Raw genomic sequence first — 19,124 nt, 5'->3', positions numbered from 1 at the left:
GTGAGAGATTAGTGGTAGTGTAGTTTAGTTTAGCATTCCCTTTGTAATGTCAGCTTCAGTGCCAGTGTTACAGGCCTCGCAAGAGATACCTGTTAACAGAAGATGTGTCCTGTTTTGGACAGGAAGAATACAGACAGGAGACATTATGTCTGTTCGTCATGCAGGCTGTGGTCTGTATATTTATTAAACAGAATCATATCATTTCCGTTTTGTCTTTTCATTCTTTTTCTTAATTTCAAACAAAATTGCAATAATGACAATAATTTTTAAATCAGTAAATTCCACTGTTGCAATAAAATATAGGATCAACTGTTACTGTTTACATTGGTCTGTTTCCACATTTCTCCAAAAATAAAGTTTTTAAATACATCTATATGTATCTTGCTAGAGCACTATAAAGTCTATGAATACTGCTTTACAAGCTTATATTCACTTCAAAATTACACAAATAATACAATATTCAATCCCTTTTTGATTAAGTTTCCACAGTCTCACTGCGTATCGAACGCTTTAGTGCAAGTAAGAAAATACTATTTTATCTGAACAGCTAACAAAAATACAGCTAAGCATTAAACTTAGTCGCTCACACACACACACACACACACACACACACACATAATATTCACTTTCCTTCAATAATAAACCTTAACTATATTGTGCACAACCCTATGCCAACCATTTATGTAAAAGCACAGATATAAGGTACATCCCATTTTTCACCGGAAATAAAAAAAAAAAAAAAAAAAAAGGAGGCCGCCATTTTGGAAAACCGGTCACTTTCCATTATACTCGACTTTTCAACATAAACAAAATACTATATTAATGTTACTTCGTGTATCAGTATTTAGCAAAACTGAGAGGAGAAAGGCTTATGAGTCCTTCAAAGTACATTGTGATGCTTCAGCACATGTTACTAACCTGTTTTGGACAGGAAGAATACAGACAGGAGACGTTATGTCTGTTCGTCATGCAGGCTGTGGTCTGTATGAAGAACGGAGGCCTCGCGGTCCATATAACCAAGACGTAATACCAGTGCTCACCTGCGCGTTGTGCTCCATCTGCTGGTGTAACTGAATATCTATCTTTACTGTCATTTTGACTGATACATTTTGTAAAACAAATTTAAATCTGGCCTCTCTCAAAGAAAATGCACAAAATAAAATAAATAACAATACAATTGTGACAACACACTTGTAGATGTCACACCAGCATGATGCATGTTGCAATTTGAATAATTCATCATAGTTACTAAGGTTTTTTCCCCCTCAAATATCCCCAAGCAGACAAAATCTCCAATCCTCGAAAAACGTTTAACTTAAGAGGCGCATCAAGGTAATTTAGCAAAGGTGTTCAAATCATGGATGATAAAATGCGGTTGTTTTTACTTTGCAGTGTGCTGTGTCTTTGGGTGAGGTGATGCGGTGGGTGCAGTGGCTTGATGCTTTCATTTGGAGATGCATTTTAACACCAGGTGGGAACAGGGTCTATGTATTGGTATCGAAATTTTTCCTTTAGGTTTCACACTCGGTAGAGTGGACGCCTCACGGTGGAATCCCAGTAGGCTGACGTCCGACGGCCTCTTTCTATGTCTATGGGTGACATCAAGACAATGACTAGTCATGCTTATGTAACACCACCAGATGGGGCTCTAACTCTAACGAGTTCCCTAACACAGATGCGCTTTCTATATGTTTTTTTTTGTTTGTTTGTTTGTTTGTTTGTTTGTTTGTTTGTTTGTTTTGTTTTTTTAAATTCTGTGACATCATGAAAACAATTTTGTATTCATACCTTTCTCATCCATGTGGCACAAAATTAGTTCCTTCTCATCACTGAGACAGCATACAGTTTTCAGTGACATGCTGTTAATTGTCTGTATTGAGTTATTTTCGGTTAATCAAAAACGTGTGTGTGTGTGTGTGTGTGTGTGTGTGTGTGTGTGTGTGTGTGTGTGTGTGTGTGTGTGTACCTGGTATTGCTAATGTTGTGGGGACATAAATCTGTTTACACAGTCAGATGGGATGTGATGTCACCATTAGATGGAGCTGACAATCTCAAAGCACTCCACTGCATCCTATTTACATGATTGGATTTATAACTACATCCTGAGAGGAAAACAAATGAATTATGAGGAATTTGTATGAAAAAAATATATATATAATATTCCTCTCACACTCAAGTAGGTTGGTTGGTTTAGTATGGCAATTGAAGCAATAACTAATGGTGTCTTTAGTTTATTTATCTATTTCGGTCACTGATATTTGTCCAGTTCCTCCATATATGGGATGAATATTTTACAGTTTGTAGTCCAGGTACTTTCTTGAAGTAGCGTGGTTTCCCGGCTGTGTCGGCGTTTTGTTTTGTGACGTGCTCGGTGATGAAGACGTTTGTTCCCTTAACTCCCTTAACTAACATCCCATCTGAGTTGTCTGGAATCACATGTGTATGATGCCAAACCCCTCCCCACAGATTATAACAGCCCACAACACATTAACTATTAATCCCTGTTTGCCCATTTAACTCCCCCAGTGTGGAGCCAGGCTGCCTTTTCCAGGGCATGGGAACCTTACATCAATCCTGAATTCTCCACCAACTTAAACAGCAGTGTTGAGGAGTTGTCTGTACAACATGAGTATTACGTCCCCTTTTGAATTTAGGGAGGGAAATGGAGAAAATAACACAACAACCAACAATCTTAAAAAGAGTCAAAGTGAAAATGAAAATAATTTATTTACAGCTCGTTGCTCTATTAGCAAATAAATCAAAAGGTTCTCACAAAGTGGGAGAGGATGGAACTGAATGATTGTGCCACATAAAAGGAAATCAACGCAAGAAAACCAGATCTGACTAAACTAACTCTGAAAACAAAATTACAAAGCAAAGACCTGACTAGCTTATCTGAAAAAAGATCTTCTCCAAAACATTCAGAGAGGCACCAGCCACTAATCCAAGTGTGTCTAGACATTGTTTTACTGTGTGATTGTAAAAATGTATAGGGTACCCCCAACTCACCTATCATCCCCAACCTCTGACCACATACCTTTTTTCTTTTACTATGAGTTTGCGCATTGCACAGTAGCTCAGGCAGGCTAAGAGCAGAGAAAACTTAAAAGGCTGAACTCCTGGGGCGTGCTCCCTTCATTGAAGGCTCCAAAGGATGATTGGCCAGTTCAAAGGCAAGGGAGTCTTGAACGAGCAGAGATCAATTCATTAGACGCTGGTTTTGGATGTTCTGAAGAGGAACACAAGGATTATGATTAGTTAAGACCTTAATAGGTTTAACACTTGATCTAAAGTAAAATGGTGGAATCCCTAAGGCTGATGTTTGTTAAACTTGCACAAAAAGTAACTCACAGGTTGATCGATGCCCTGGTTGTCTTCTTGCAGAAGAATAGCCCCAGCCTCAGCTGCACTAGCATCAACTTCAAGCTTAAAAGGCTTGGAGAAATCTGGGGCAGACAGGATTGAAGAGCAGCTCTGCCACAGAGATAATTTTTTTTTTTTTTTTTTTTTTTGCAGAACTGGTGATAGTATCCAGCCATCCCAAGGAAACGGCGCAGTTCCCTCCAGGCACCTGGTATAGGAAATGCAGCAATGGCTTGATCCTTGCATCTGCAGGTCACACCTGTCCCCACCCAACCTGCTGACCAAGCTAGAGCAGTTTCTTTTCCAAATTTACATTAGGCAAGACTGAGTGTGAGGGATGCATCCAACAGGCATTTAAAAACTTCTCTCAGTGTAGACATGTCACAAGCCCAGTTATTAGAATACCGTATTTCACCAATTAATCGCCCGGGCGTTTAATATGCAAAATCGACTTGGACCCCGGGCGTTTAAAAGAACCAGGCGGCTATTCGCTGCAGGCCTTTATTTATTTTTGCACCAGGTCATTATCGTGATGACAGCTACTGTCCAACATATTTTCAGTCGGTCGATTTAATATTACGGTACACCCTTTTGTTCTAACGCTCCCTAGCGCTCTTATTTTGACAGAAAACGGAAGTGCCGCACTGTTATTGTGCGGCTAACTGTTTACTTCTGCAAAAATAAGGTGAATAGCCTTATTTTGGGTTACCTACATATAATGCAAATAATCGCCCCGGCGGTTATTCGGGTGGGCGTTTAATACGCAAAATGCGTGCAGACCCCAGGCGATTATAAGAACCCGGCGGCTATTTGCGGCCGGGCGATTAATTGGTGAAATACGGTACACAACTATGTCATCCAGATAGGCTTTACAGTTTGAAACATCACCCAATACTTTATTTACTAGCCTGTGAAAAGTAGTGGGACCATTACACATACCAAAGGGGGTGGCAGTGTACTGGAGTTCGCCAAAATGTCAGTAAACATGTTGAGTTTACTGACATTTTGCAGGACCAATTTCATAAATACAGTCATCAACAAGGAGTAATGGATGTGAATTTGGGACAGTACCAGCATCTACTCAACAAAAGTCAGTACAGCACACCTTGTGCTTCCATCAGACTTTGTATCTAGGAGATTCAAAGAGGGGGGCACTCCATGGAACACAAGTGGGATGCAGTAATCCCAATTCTTCTGTGAATCATGGCAGTGTTTGCATAACATGAACCTCATGGTCTGATGAAAACTTTCTAGTGGTCCCTGGCTTTCCGCATGGTAGGAGCTACAAGTTACATGACAAATATCTAGTGTTTTAAGTACCTGGGTCAAACAGCTTTGCCTTGATATTGGTGCCTTGATCAGTTTGAACCAGTTTTGGCAGACCAAAGATTGAGAAGAACAGTACCAGAGCCTTGCTGTGACCTTTTCTTGCAATTCATGCACTCTCTCTAAAGGCTGATCATACAGAGATAGGCTGATGTTAGTTGGTGTTTTCTTTCATGTATACAACATATGACATGATTTAGCAACTGAAATCTTAAAACCCCAATTATGACCAATTTTCAAAGCACTCTAAAGATTTTTAATCACAAAATTTACAAAATTTCTCACTCTTTTATATATTGCCCCATCATATGCATATAATGAAGCACTAATATATGTATTCATATCACTAAATATATCATTTATCATAATATTGAAAAGGATAGGGCCAATTACACTTCCTTGAGGAATTCCATTTTCTATTCTAAATTCCCAAGAGAAAATCTATAGAAAATCTAATATCCAGCTATACATCTTTTCTCTGATACCATATTGACTCATTTGAATTAGCAGCCCTGATCTTGACATTTTCTCACACACTATTTGTGAACTGAGGGGAATATATGGCAGTAATCACAATCCATATATTCAGCTTCTAACAAGGAACCCCCAGCAGTGGACAGAGGAGGGGCTCTAGTTTCCCGGCGCAGCGCGGGGTGGCGCAGTGAGGCAAACCCCGCGCAGAGCTAGTTTCGACCGGCGAAGCGGGAGAGGCGAACAGTGTCCAAGTTTCGCAGACGGACTTGCGCGGAGATGGGAGTGGCGGCGCAGCGGGGGGAGGTGTCAACAGATTCAACTTGGCGCAGTGACAGTTTCGTGCCAAAAGGCTTCGCCGAGGTGCGCCAAAAGCTCGCCATCTGAAACCACGTCTACTTTCCGCGCAAGGCGGAGCGGAGCTGGCGCAGTGGAAGTTTGGCTGGCTGGCGCACATCACCAAAACCTCACAATCAGCACAAACGGTGCCAATCTCCTTTGATCTGACATCAGCATGTGACGGGACAGTTGATATGGAGATATATGTATGTGCTGATTGTGATCGTAGCATTGAATAGTGTTTTTGTTGGTATTTATTGCATCGTTAATGTGCCTGACAATCCGGAAGCCTGCCTGTGAGGTTTTGGTGACGTGTCCGCACTGCTCGCCGGTCTCCGCTCCGCGCCTGTCTCCTGGGCTCCGCTCCGCCTGCGGCAATAGACCTCCACGTCAGTTGTGTAAACTTTCATTAAGCCTTCGCGCAGCGCATTTTAAAGGCGAGGACAGGGGCTCATTTGATTGGTTACATGTGAATCGGCTGTGTCAAACCCACTCCACGCCTTCTCTCCTCCCTTGCGCCGGTAGGAGGGACGGTGGAGTCCTTGCGCCACCGAGCATGGCGTGCCAAACTTGGAAAATCCGCCTGGCCACACCCAGTTGGCGAAGCGCATCTGCGCTACGCCCCCGCCTCGCCTGGTCTGCGAAACTAGAGCCCGAGGTGTGTTATCTACCAGGCTCATTTGTATCAGGGAGTGTCTTATAAGCCTATGGGGGCTGGGCATTATTGTATGCAGGACACTTAAATAAAAATCTATCTATCTATCTATCTATGTATGTAACTGATCTTTTTTTCCCCATTTATGTAATTTCCAGGGTTATTTGCATTTGGCTAATGAAAACTTGGTGACGAGGAGGCACAAAACAGTGAAATGATAAAAGCTCAAGGAACTGGAGAGGCCAAGCATGTGTGGTGCTTACATAGCCACGGTATGAAATATGTAGGGTGGAGAGATAGTCTTGACACAAGCCAGTACCCTTTTCAGCTCTGAAATTGTAAATTGTAAATCCAGACAAAAATCAATCTTTCTCTGATCCTGTTCACGTCAGGATTTTCTTGTACTTTTCTCATATCTCTTTTTTCCACTATCTATGTCCATCCTCAAGATGGTTTCCACTGTGCACACTTGCAAACATTTTGCCAAGTAAATTAGCCTTTTCTTCATCAGTTATCGTTATTTACTCACCACCAAGTAGACAGGAATACATGCAGATGTTCTTTTCCCAATCATTTTCTTTAACATACCGCTATGCTTTCAACTGGATTTCCCTTCCTTTGCTTAAACAAAACTGCCTCCATGCATTTCTCTTTGTTGATTTAGCCACTTTTATTGACTTTAACTCTTTTTCTTTGATAATTAATGTCATTTTCTTGATTTAAGTTCTTTCGTACCATTTTAAAAGCCTGGTTTCGTGCTTTTATGGACTTACTACATTCATCATTCCACCAAGGTACAACTTCTCTTTTACCACTTATCCATTTATTTTACTTATTAGAATTGATGCATTCATCTACATTACCCTGTGTATTTAAATTCTCTCTTACTTCTGCTCAGTATTCCTTAACCCATGGGATTTAGCATTGCGTAAGAGGTGTTCCCCCGCAAAAGTTGCTATCTTGCGCACCTGCCGTTATCCGTAAAACACCTGCGCTACCCCCTATATTATGCATAGGCGTGGTTTGGGCGTTACGCCAATTAAACCAATCAGTGTGCCACATGCCATTGCCTTTAAGAGGAGGCTGTGCTATCCTAAATCCGCAAACTGAAACCCGTGATGGAGAGAGGAAGGTCGCAATTTAGTACTATCTCTGCCATTTTCTCAGGGGTTCAACTGAGGCTAAAGCAAGGTGGCTTTTTATTCAGGAGGTGGAGCTGCATGTGCACATCCACATGTGTCCAAGTGAACGCCCATTGAAGCCGCCTGGGTGCGCTCTTGTAAATGCCCAAATGGGATAGCAGGTGGTCCTGAGGACCCGCTATCCAATTTCCCTAAAGTGTGTGCTCAAGATAGCAACTGTAGGGAAAGCGCATGAAACACGCCCATGGACACACCTCCAGGCGCAAATAATGGAGTTGGCATAATGTATAGCGGGTAGTGTGGGCACAAGATACCGTTTAGGGATAGCGGAAGCTGCTAAATGCGCAATTCACGGGTAGCAGGTAGTGGCAACGGGTAGCGGGTGACGCAAGATAGGATTAGGGTTAGTCCACATTATTCCACTGAATAATGTGGATTACCGTTATGATGTTTCTCACTACTTTAAAGGATATCATTACAGTTTAGTGGATGAACATCTCATATATTGTTTCTCCCTCTGTGCTTGAGATGCCTTGATAGTTTCTTGCTGCTCCAACAATTGTATCAATCCTTTCACTTCTATCTTCTTGTTAGAGAGCAATATAAGCTATTGCAGAAAAATATAACAAAGTTAACTTGATCAACAAGTAAAGGCCCCTCCTTTACTTTACACATATGAGAACATGACTCTTGCACAGTGTTTATTCTCCTTACTGCAGATGATTCTCTTTCCTCTTGTGTGTGCCTCATATAACCTTTCATTTTTTCTGTTACTTCCTTGTTTAATCCTTCTTTATTTACCTCTGTATTTACTGTATGCACGATTGCTTCCACACCGTGCACACTTTTCTTTTACTTTGCATTGTCCTGCTACATGGCCCATCTGCTGAGACTTGTAACATCTAAGTGGTGGCAGAATATATTCTCTCACTGGATAACTGAACATGCCCAACAAGACTTTCCTCAGAACAATGTTCTCAATATGGAGTAAGATCGAGAGGCTCTCTGTTTTCCCTTTCTTGCTGGCCAGTCTTTTAGTTTCAACAACCTTATCTTCACTAACTTAGCTTTCCCAATCTCTTTCTCAGTTGCCTTTGTGATTCTTATTGGATTGACCATCTAATGCCAGCATCTTTGTTCAGCTCCGTGATTACTTTCCATTCATTATTTTGTTCTGTGCTATTTCTTGACAGATTAATTGTAGTCCTATTATTTGAGGCCTTGTTGGAGATTCTAAGTTTTCTACCATGATTTCTACATTCATGATACAGTTGTTGTGAATTCACCAAATGTCTCAAAATCCTTCGGGTTCTCTGCCACCTGCCTGTCCTTCTCAGGTCAAAAAGACCAAACTTTTAGACATGCTCCTTTTCTTGAGGGCTTCGAAGGATGATTGGCCAGTTCAAAGTCAAGGGAGCCAGTGAGCCACATGACAGGACGTCACAGGTGGAAACCAATCATGTCCTTGGCACCTGGAGGGGAAAAGGGAGAAGAGAAAGAAAAGCAAGAGGGAAAGAAAAACACACAACAAGCACTTCGGCCCTGCCTGGCACATAACAATGAATGGCATGGTTACAGAGATCTTTGCCTTCACTTTGACCACTATGGGTTGGATGCTAGAATCTTCCACCTTACCATTGGATTACTGGAAGGTGTTGACCCTCGATGGAACAGTCCTCACCACAGCCATGTTATGGTCCAACTTGTGGAAGGACTGTATCACTGATTCAACAGGACTATCCAGCTGCAAAGAGTTTCCCTCGATGCTGGCACTGGATGGTCAGTTTTTTTTTCTTTTCAGTAATGCTTTCCTACCATTTCAGTGTACCTAAATCTAATCTGCCATGTTTTATTAGCTTTGCTAACAGGCTGAAAGTAAGCATTTTTTCAACCATGCTGATTTTTGGCTGTTATTATGTTATTATGTGTGTCATAATTCTAGAGCACATGGCTATTGTGCAAATCAGCTACTCATCGTGCAAGCGTCATGATTTTTTGCATTATGCAAAAAATCATAAAAGTATACATATAGATGTGTATGTGTGTGTATGTATGTATATATATATAGATAGATAGATAGATAGATTACTGTACTTTTGTGTACTTGCACTTATTTGTACTTATTTGTCACTTGCATTGTCACTGATCTTATACAAGTCACTAGGATGTAAAAATAGGAGAGTACAGGAAATGCAAAATCATAGAAAATCTGTGCAAAATCACTGATCAAGTAAGTAAGTTGATCTCTATATTTTGTTCTTGCAGGGTACATCCAGGCTTGCAGGGGATTGATGATTGCAGCTGTATGTTTGGGTTTCTTTGGTGCCTTATTTGCCCTTGTAGGAATGAAATGCACTAAAATTGGAGGAACTGTTGTAAACAAAGCCAGGATAGCCTGCTTTGCTGGTGTGAATTTCATTCTCAGTGGTAAGTACAAAGGTGAGCTAGAATCATCAGTGAAACAGCATTTTTCTGTCATTCTAACGTTACGTTCTTTTTTCTTATTCCACTCAGGCCTCTGCTCACTCTCTTCATGCTCCATCTATGCACACCGGATAACGACAGAGTTTTTCGACCCCATGTTTGTGGAACAGAAGTGAGACACATATTTGACCTACATAGTCTGCCAGCATATCTTAACATGACTCAGCGGGTTATGTAATGTTTCATTGTCTCATTTTGTGTCTCCAGGTATGAGCTGGGAGCTGCTCTGTTTATCGGCTGGGGAGGATCAATCCTCTGTATTCTTGGAGGTGGTTTGTTCTGCTTCTCCATTGCTGGTTCTTGTACCAAAAGGTTTGTATGAGTCATCACAAAGCAAACCTCCTACTGCAACTATAGTTAAGCAATATCTGTGTTGCCACAATGCTATTTCTGTCTGGCATGTAGATCTACCATGTACTTGTATAGAGCATTGAAAAGTATGTATCAGTTTTCTGGATTCATGTAAGCCCTTGATTTGTGAAGATTATTTTTTTATTGTGTTTCCTTGCAGTCATGATCAGGCGGGCTATATCTACAAGGGTGCTACCTCCCATTCTCATATCTCTTCCTACCCAAGAGGGCAAGCAAAGTCTCTAAACCAGAGGCCTCCATCAGAGTACAGCAGCTCCTCCACAGTGCTGTACTTTGATAAGAATATGTATGTGTGAGGGATGCTGACAGAAAACACTTCCTATCAAAAGATAACAATGACTCCTGAAGACATGTTTGTCAAAGCTGTACTATATTTTAGTTTGTTTGGTTTTTTTTTTTCAAAACCAAACACAATAACACACAATATATATATAACCGACAAATAATGGTACAAAGTTAACAAGGCAGCAATAAACAAATCAAGATTACAATCAAATAGACACCATCCACAACAAAATAATGTAACCAAACAAATCATTGAGCAACACAGGGCAACATTTCAAAAATGTTGCAAAATATTTTACTTTTATTTTTGAGTAGGTCATTTTCTCAAGGGGTATACAGTTATTGATTTCAGAGAACCACATTCCAATTGGCAGGGGGAATCTGACTTCCATTTTAAAGCAATACATTTTTTAGAAATGGCCAGAAATTTTTTTTTGTAAGCTTTATAGCATCATTATTTTTTAACATAGGTGTCAGGAAAATTACTCAGTAAACAAATCTCAAGCTCCAATAAAAAGTTAACACAATGAATACTGGATAGGGTGACAAAGCCCTTGCCAAAGCCCCTGAAATTTTAAGGCATTGCCAAGTGAAATGTAGAGTGTTCCCTCATCTAAGCCACATCTAAAACAAAGGGGTGACTGAGTTGCATTTGTTCAGTTTGTATGGAGTGATATAGAACAGGTACAGGAAGTTTGCATCAGTCTATGTCTAGAGTTTACAGTAGAGGTAACACCATCTCTGCATAAGTCACTCCATAGTTCCCCATCCAGATTTTTTTCCAGGGCTTTCTCCCATGTAAGTCTGGACCTGTCCAGATCAGGTATTAATAAACTAGACAAAAGCACTTCATACACTCTAGAGATAGTTTTAAGTAGTAGTTGGTATCCATGGCACAATTGTTCCATAGGTGTCATGGTAGGCAAATTCCACTGGCTTTGGTGATTGATTCTAATAAAGTCACATAGTTGCAGATAGCTGAAGAAATCTCTATTTGCCAAGAAGTATTTCTGTTTAAACTGTTCAAAGGACATAAAGATTCCTTCCTCACAGCAGTGCTCTAGGTGGCTATTGCCTTTCCAAGACCATAAGGTGAAGTTACTATTCTGACAGATCATTGGTAGCAATCTATTTCTCCATAGATGGATTTTAGGGGAGAGGAATCAGGGGGGGAAATAGTGATGGATTATAGATAAGAAGTGACTGAAGCATATACAAGAATCTAGACAGGGCATTCATTCTATCCAGTATGGTGAATGGCAAATCTATCCATTCTCTCAAATCCTCCCCCATTTTCTGCAATAAACTAAATTGAGTTTGCAAAGATGTTAAGGTTGTTATCAACAAAAATGCCCAAGTATTTGAAGCCCAAAGGTGACTACTTAAAAGGAAATTTGTGTTTGACACTATTATAATCAAATATAGACAGTGGTAGAATTCACTTTTGTCTTATACCCAGGATCCAAGATCTGTATGACTTTAATATATTATGGAGATGAGAAAGGGAGCTTTCAGGATTAGTTAAATATGGGATAATGTCATCAACAAAAAGAGATATCTTGTGCATGTCTCTGCCAACCTTGAAGCCACCTATATTAGGGTTGCCGCTATTGGTTCAATGGTGAGAATGAAAAAGGCAGGGCTAGCCGGGCATCCCTGTCTATTGCCCCTATAGAGATGGAAATGATTAGAGGTATCCCATTAATAATAATCCTAGTTTTGGGAGATTTATAAAGTGATTTTATCAAATCAGTAAGGACAGCGCCAAAACCAAATTTATCCAAAACACAAAATAGATATGGCCATTCAACCACATCAAAAGTTATTTTGGTGAGGTCCCATAGATCCCCCGTTGATTGGTATAAAGGTCTATATGCTATTTTTCAAAGGTATCATTAATTTTGGTAGGATTAAGTATAATTGTTCGCTTGCTTTCTTCAGCTTTAATTTGCCATTGCAACACTTAATGCGCTTTCTCTTTGAGTTCGTAATATCATTTTGACCTTGTAATTGCTCTCTCTGCTTAGTATGTATTCATAGTATTTCAATTTTAGATCAACTAATTCTCTGTAAAAGTCTTAAGTTGGTACTCAAGGTTAAGATTTAAGGGGTGCATGATACAGTTTACTGTCTGATCTTGGGATATTACGGTATGTTTTTACAAATGTGCCAGTCGTCTTCCATCTTTATATTACACAGTACTAGATATTACTGTATATTGGACATTATGTAATGATTGTGTCATTGTTATAGACAAACAACAATGTTCTTTATTAATGTTTAATAAATTTGCTACACAATCTTTCCAATTTATTTTTATTATTATTTTCTACATTTATGTTGTTATGTACAGTAATGAAGTGTGACATTTGTTTTATTTTTGTTCCTTCATCTGTAAGCCACCTACTGATGCTGTTAAACTGTAAATTAGGAGGAAAATCCTTTGCAGTCTATGACTGCCTGAAGTCTGGAACCCATGGACAACATCACCAAATTGTGAGTTTCCTCCCCTTAAATGATCTGTCGAAACTTTAATGCAGCTACCTTCAGTTGCTGTTTGTCTATGGGTCTTTCTGCCTTCAGTTTGGTCTTCAGAAAGTGAGAAGTATGCTCAGTTGAGGTCTGGGGATTGACTTGGCCATTGAAGAATATTCCACTTCTTTGCTTTCAGTACCTCTTGGGTTGCTTTTGCAGTATGTTTTAAGTCATTGTCCATCTGCACTGTGAAGCTCTGTCCTATCACTATAGTGGCATTCAGCTGAATCAGAGCAGATTTTATACCCCTATAAACACCAGAATTCATCCTGCTACCTCCATCACCTGTCACAACATCAGTAAACACTAGCGACCTAGTTCCACTGGCAGCCATTCATGCCATAACACTGCCTCCACCATGCTGGACAGATGATGTGCTCTGCTTTGGGTCATGAGCTGCTCCTTTCATTCTCCATCCTTTTCTCTTCCCATCATTCTGGTACAAGTTAATCTTTGTTTCATCTGTCCAAAGAAACATATTCCAGAAGACATTGTGAATGGGTTTTTCTTCACTAGGGAAAGAATTCTTCAGTACTTGTATAGAGCATTGAAAAGTATGTATCAGTTTTCTGGATTCATGTAGGCCCTTGATTTGTGAAGATAATTTTTTTTATTGTGTTTCCTTGCAGTCATGATCAGGCGGGCTATATCTACAAGGGTGCTACCTCCCATTCTCATATCTCTTCCTACCCAAGAGGCCAAGCAAAGTCTCTAAACCAGAGACCTTCTTCAGAGTACAGCAGCTCCTCCACAATGCTGTACTTTGATAAGAATATGTATGTGTGAGGGATGCTGACAGAAAACACTTTCTATCAAAAGATAATGATGACTCCTGAAGACATGTTTTATGGAGGACAAAAAATGACAAAACAATAAATAAATAAATAAATAAATATGCATATAAATATATAAATGCATAAATAATTAAATTAATAAACATGTATTGACATGTATTTATTTATTTATTTCTGTTTTTATTCATGCATTTATTTATTTGTGTATTTCTACATTTATTTATTTATATATTTATTTATTTATTTATGTATTTATATATTTATTTTTACATTTATTTATTTATACTTTTATTTATTTCTACATTTACTCATTTATTTATTCCTTCTTTTATTTCTACATTTATTTATTTATTCCTACATTTATTTCTGTATTTCTACATTTCCACATTTATTTATTTCTGTATGTCTGTGTCGTATGTTAATGAGGTGAGCGGTTCTTACATTACTCTTAAGCACGACTGGTTTGTGCGTGTGATCCTATCCACTACAACTGCCTGGACTGGCAGTAGTAGTGGATAGTAGTGGACTAGCTAGCTACTAGGACATTAACGACGCCAGACTTTTTCACGTCGACTTTTCAATCAATGACTACGTTTACATGCACACCATATTCTGGTTCGGGTCAATATTCCGGTTAAGGTAACTGTGCCGCAGCAACTGGAATAATCCGGTTACATGTCACTTGGCATGCCCCCGTGTTTCGGCGTATTCCACTCTCTTATGTAATGCGACACTCAGCCGCGGAGGCAGCAGTACGCGTATAGGTGTCTGGTCTTCCGGAAAAGAGGAGGCTGTAGTGGAGGCTGTAGTGGAGCGCCGGCCAGGCGACCGGGTGGTGAAGAGGCTGTAGTGAAGCGCCGACCGGGTGTGTGTGTGTGTGTGTGTGTGTGTGTGTTTCTTTGACTTTTGACGGGTTGACCTTTACGTTAATGCCCTACTAGCTACTGTGTAATATGCAATGGAAAGCATTTTGAGAGCCATCGTCAGTGATATATGGTCACTGGCGAATGATGTGGTAAATCATGCACCCACCTACTACCTCCAGTTTCGCGTTCCTCCATGCATGAATCGTGCTTCTGTCTGATTCGCTCAGTTGACCAATCATGCTTAAGAGTAATGTAAGAACCGCCCACCTCATTAACATACAACACAGAAATACAGAAATAAATAAATGTGGAAATGTAGAAATACAGAAATAAATGTAGGAATAAATAAATAAATGTAGAAATAAATGAAGGAATAAATAAATGAATAAATGTATAAATAAATAAAAATCTAAATAAATAAATGTAAAAATAAATATATAAATACATAAATAAATAAATAAATGTAGAAATAAATTAATTAATTAATTAACGTAGAAATAAATATATATATAAATAAATAAATGTAGAAATACACAAATAAATAAATGAGTCAATATCAATATAGGGTACCATTTGGTGTCCCGGGCAGAAATCACTCACTTTTCATGAAAAATTTGCAAAATAACAAAACTCTGAGGGTTTATTATAAATGGCTAAACATTTAAACACACATTGGTACAGAGATACATCTTTAAAAGGGTGTTTTTCATATTTAAAAAAATTTTCTATGATTAGATGCATGTGATTTTGCCATGTCCCAAACTTCTCTCTACTAACTTCACTGAGTGAAATAAGTAGATAAATGATATACAATGTACAAACCTTTTACATGCTCTTGTTGCTCTCATCAAGTACTTGAATAAGATGAGTCAATTGGATCATTTATGGTGTAATGTCATAATAATAATAAACGTTTTGCATGTGTCCCTGGATTTGCTGTCCACCCCGTCATTAGGTGGTTACTGCCACTATAAGAAACCACCTGCTGTAATCAGTGACATCACCACCACTGCTTTGTCTTTTACAAATGGAGTGAAGAATAGCTCCTGCAGAGAGAGTACATATCAACATTTATATTTTGACATTTTCATCATTTTATGATTGAACTTGAATGTGTTCAATCTTAATGTGTCCACCCTGTCATTGCAAAATATGAATCTATATAAATGCTTTTCAGAAATTCAAAATATGTTTGTTAAAGTATACACAGTCACCTTCCTAACTGATACATGTTGCTAGCTAATGGCCCAACATGTGCTCATTAAATGCAAACTTCAGCCAGAAATGTCCTCCCTGTCATTGTCCACCCCGTCATCAAGTCTAGTTTTATAACAGTTTTATAAGTTTTTCAGTGTTCCAGAAGTCAAGTGGAGGACAGAACATATGCAGAGAAAGAAACCATTTGAAAGGATACCTATGTTTATACTTTTTGTGGTAGGCCTACATTTAGGGACCAAGGGTTTTTGTTTTGCTTATATCAATCTTGTTTTTTCATCTAGTTGAAGGTTTTATTTATTTATTTTTGCTGTTGTTGAGAGTCATTTCCAGATGTAGCCTACCTGTGCACAATTCAAAATACAGTAGGTGAAAAAAGTCATGTTTTGACAAAAAACATTTGTTGACAAAACCATAACATTGTTTCCTTTAAATATATATGAGGCACTTCACTATTGTCCACCCTGTCATGCCAAGGTCCACCCCGTCATGTCATTGTCCACCCCGTCATGTTCATGTTTTATGTGAATAAATTATTATTTTCACAAGTTATCAAAACCTTTTGTGTGATTTTGCTCTGAAGAGATTAGGGCCAAACAGTATTATTTCAAAGTTTGACCAGATACCTTTATTTATAGAGTTTATTCAGAAAAGAAAGTACAACTTTCACAGATTTTACATATACAAATATATTTTTCGATAATTTCTGTATTTTTGAGAGATGTTTTCCAGAAACTAAAATATATTCCTGAACAAGGGACCAAATACCTTTCTGAAAATGTACATTTTGTAATCAATATGATTAGAACATATTTACTCTATTTAGAAAGTGTCCCATGACAGGGTGGACACATTTTGCAATTCGCTTGTACTTTCTATGCTTGCAGTCAATTTATAAAAGGTGCAGGAGCTTGACCAACATGCATTTCTAACAGCTTAAGGTCTACTTTATACAATGGATATGGAGTTCAGTGGAAAATCTCATCTTTTTTTGTGTGACATTGGGAAGTCTCAATGGCACTCCATACTGATATTGACTCAAATAAATGCACGAATAAAGACAAATAAATAAATAAATACATGTAGAAATATTTATTAATTTAATTATTTATGCATGTATATATTTATATGTGTATTTATTTATTTATTGTTTTGTCTTTTTTTGTCCTCCATAATGTTTGTCAAAGTTGTACTTCAAACAATTTTACATGTTTATTCCAAGGTTAAGATTTTTTGTTTGAATATTTTAGTTTGCTTTTTTCAAAACCAAACACAATAACACACAAGATATAACCAACAAATAATGGTACAAAGTTAACAAGGCAGCAAACAATAAACAAATCAAGATTACAATCAAATAGACACCATCCACAACAAAATAATGTAACCAAACATGTGTACAGTTTGTATGGAGTGATATAGAGCAGGTACAGGAAGCTTAATTGCATCAGTCTATGTCTAGAGTTTACAGTAGAGGTAACACCATCTCTGCAGAAGTCACTCCATAGTTCCCCATCCAGATTTTTTCCCAGGGCTTTCTCCCATGTAAGTCTGGACCTGTCCAGATCAGGCATTAATAAACTAGACAAAAGCACTTCATACACTCTAGAGATAGTTTTAAATAGTAGTTGGTATCCATGGCACAATTGTTCCATAGATGTCATGGTAGGCAAATTCCACTAGCTTTGGTGATTGATTCTAATAAAGTCACATAGTTGCAGATAGCTGAAGAAATCTCTATTTGCCAAGAAGTATTTCTGTTTAAACTGTTCAAAGGACATAAAGATTCCTTCCTCACAGCAGTGCTCTAGGTGGCTATTGCCTTTCCAAGACCATAAGGTGAAGTTACTATTCTGACAGATCATTGGTAGCAATCTATTTCTCCATAGATGGATTTTAGGGGAGAGGAATCAGGGGGGGAAATAGTGATGGATTATAGATAAGAAGTGACTGAAGCATATACAAGAATCTAGACAGGGCATTCATTCTATCCAGTATGGTGAATGGCATATCTATCCGTTCTCTCAAATACTCCCCCATTTTCTGCAATAAACTAAATTGAGTTTGTAAAGATGTTAAGGTTGTTATCAACAAATATACCCAAGTATATGAAGCCCAAAGGTGACCACTTAAAAGGAAATTTGTGTTTGACACTATTATAATCAAATATAGACAGTGGTAGAATTCACTTTTGTCTTATACCCAGAAAAAGATCTGTATGACTGTATTATGGAGATGAGAAAGGGAGCTTTCAGGATTAGTTAGATATAGGATAATGTCATCAACAAAAAGAGATATCTTGTGCATGTCTCTGCCAACCTTGAAGCCACCTATATTAGGGTTGCCGCTATTGGTGAGAATGAAAAGGGCGGGGCTAGCCAGGCATCCCTGTCTATTGCCCCTATAGAGATGGAAATGATCAGAGGTATCCCATTTTTTGACAATTATTTTTATTGGAATGTTACTACAATGAAAATGAAAATACAGTTGCAGTGTAATCATAACCCTTACCCCACCCTGAAGAAGAAAACCCAAAAATTCTCACTGTCTGATCTTGGGATATTATGTTTTTCCAAATGTGCCAGCCATCTTCCATCTTTATATTACACAGTACTAGATATTACTGTATATTGGACATTATGTAATGATAGTGTCATTGTTATAGACAAACAACAATGTTCTTTATTAATGTTTAATAAATTTGCTACACAATCTTTCCAATTTATTTTTATTATTATTTTCTACATTTATGTTGTTACGTACAGTAATGAAGTGTGACATTTGTTTTATTTTTGTTCCTTCATCTGTAAGCCACCTATTGATGCTGTTAAACTGTAAATTAGGAGGAAAATCCTTTGCAGTCTATGACTGCCTGAAGTCTGGAACCCATGGACAACATCACCAAATTGTGAGTTTCCTCCCCTTAAATGATCTGTCGAAACTTTACTACAGCTGCCTTCAGTTGCTGTTTGTCTATGGGTCTTTCTGCCTTCAGTTTGGTCTTCAGAAAGTGAGAAGTATGCTCAGTTGGGTTGAGGTCTGGGGATTGACTTGGCCATTGAAAAATATTCCACTTCTTTGCTTTCAGTACCTCTTGGGTTGCTTTTGCAGTAGCTCTGTCCTATCACTATAGTGGCATTCAACTGAATCAGAGCAGATATTATACCCCTATAAACACCAGAATTCATCCTGCTACTTCCACCACCTGTCACAACATCAATAAACACTTGTGACCTAGTTCCACTGGCAGCCATTCATGCCATAACACTGCCTCCAC

General features: G+C 38.6%; 1 protein-coding gene across 1 annotated transcript; it reads left to right on the top strand.

Moving 5' to 3' along the window:
• Nucleotides 1-8,855: 8,855 nt before the first annotated feature.
• On the top strand, nt 8,856-10,448 carry LOC115380329 (claudin-10-like). Its single transcript, XM_030081460.1, has 5 exons — nt 8,856-9,075; nt 9,562-9,723; nt 9,811-9,892; nt 9,988-10,092; nt 10,292-10,448. The coding sequence occupies exons 1-5, from the start codon at nt 8,856-8,858 to the stop codon at nt 10,446-10,448; spliced, it is 726 nt and encodes a 241-aa protein (XP_029937320.1).
• Nucleotides 10,449-19,124: the final 8,676 nt, after the last annotated feature.

This window comes from Myripristis murdjan, chromosome 21, assembly GCF_902150065.1.
Source record: "Myripristis murdjan chromosome 21, fMyrMur1.1, whole genome shotgun sequence".
In the NCBI taxonomy this organism is placed as follows: domain Eukaryota; kingdom Metazoa; phylum Chordata; class Actinopteri; order Holocentriformes; family Holocentridae; genus Myripristis; species Myripristis murdjan.
Note: the sequence above shows the minus strand (reverse complement) of the source record. Positions and strands in the feature narration are given on the sequence as shown.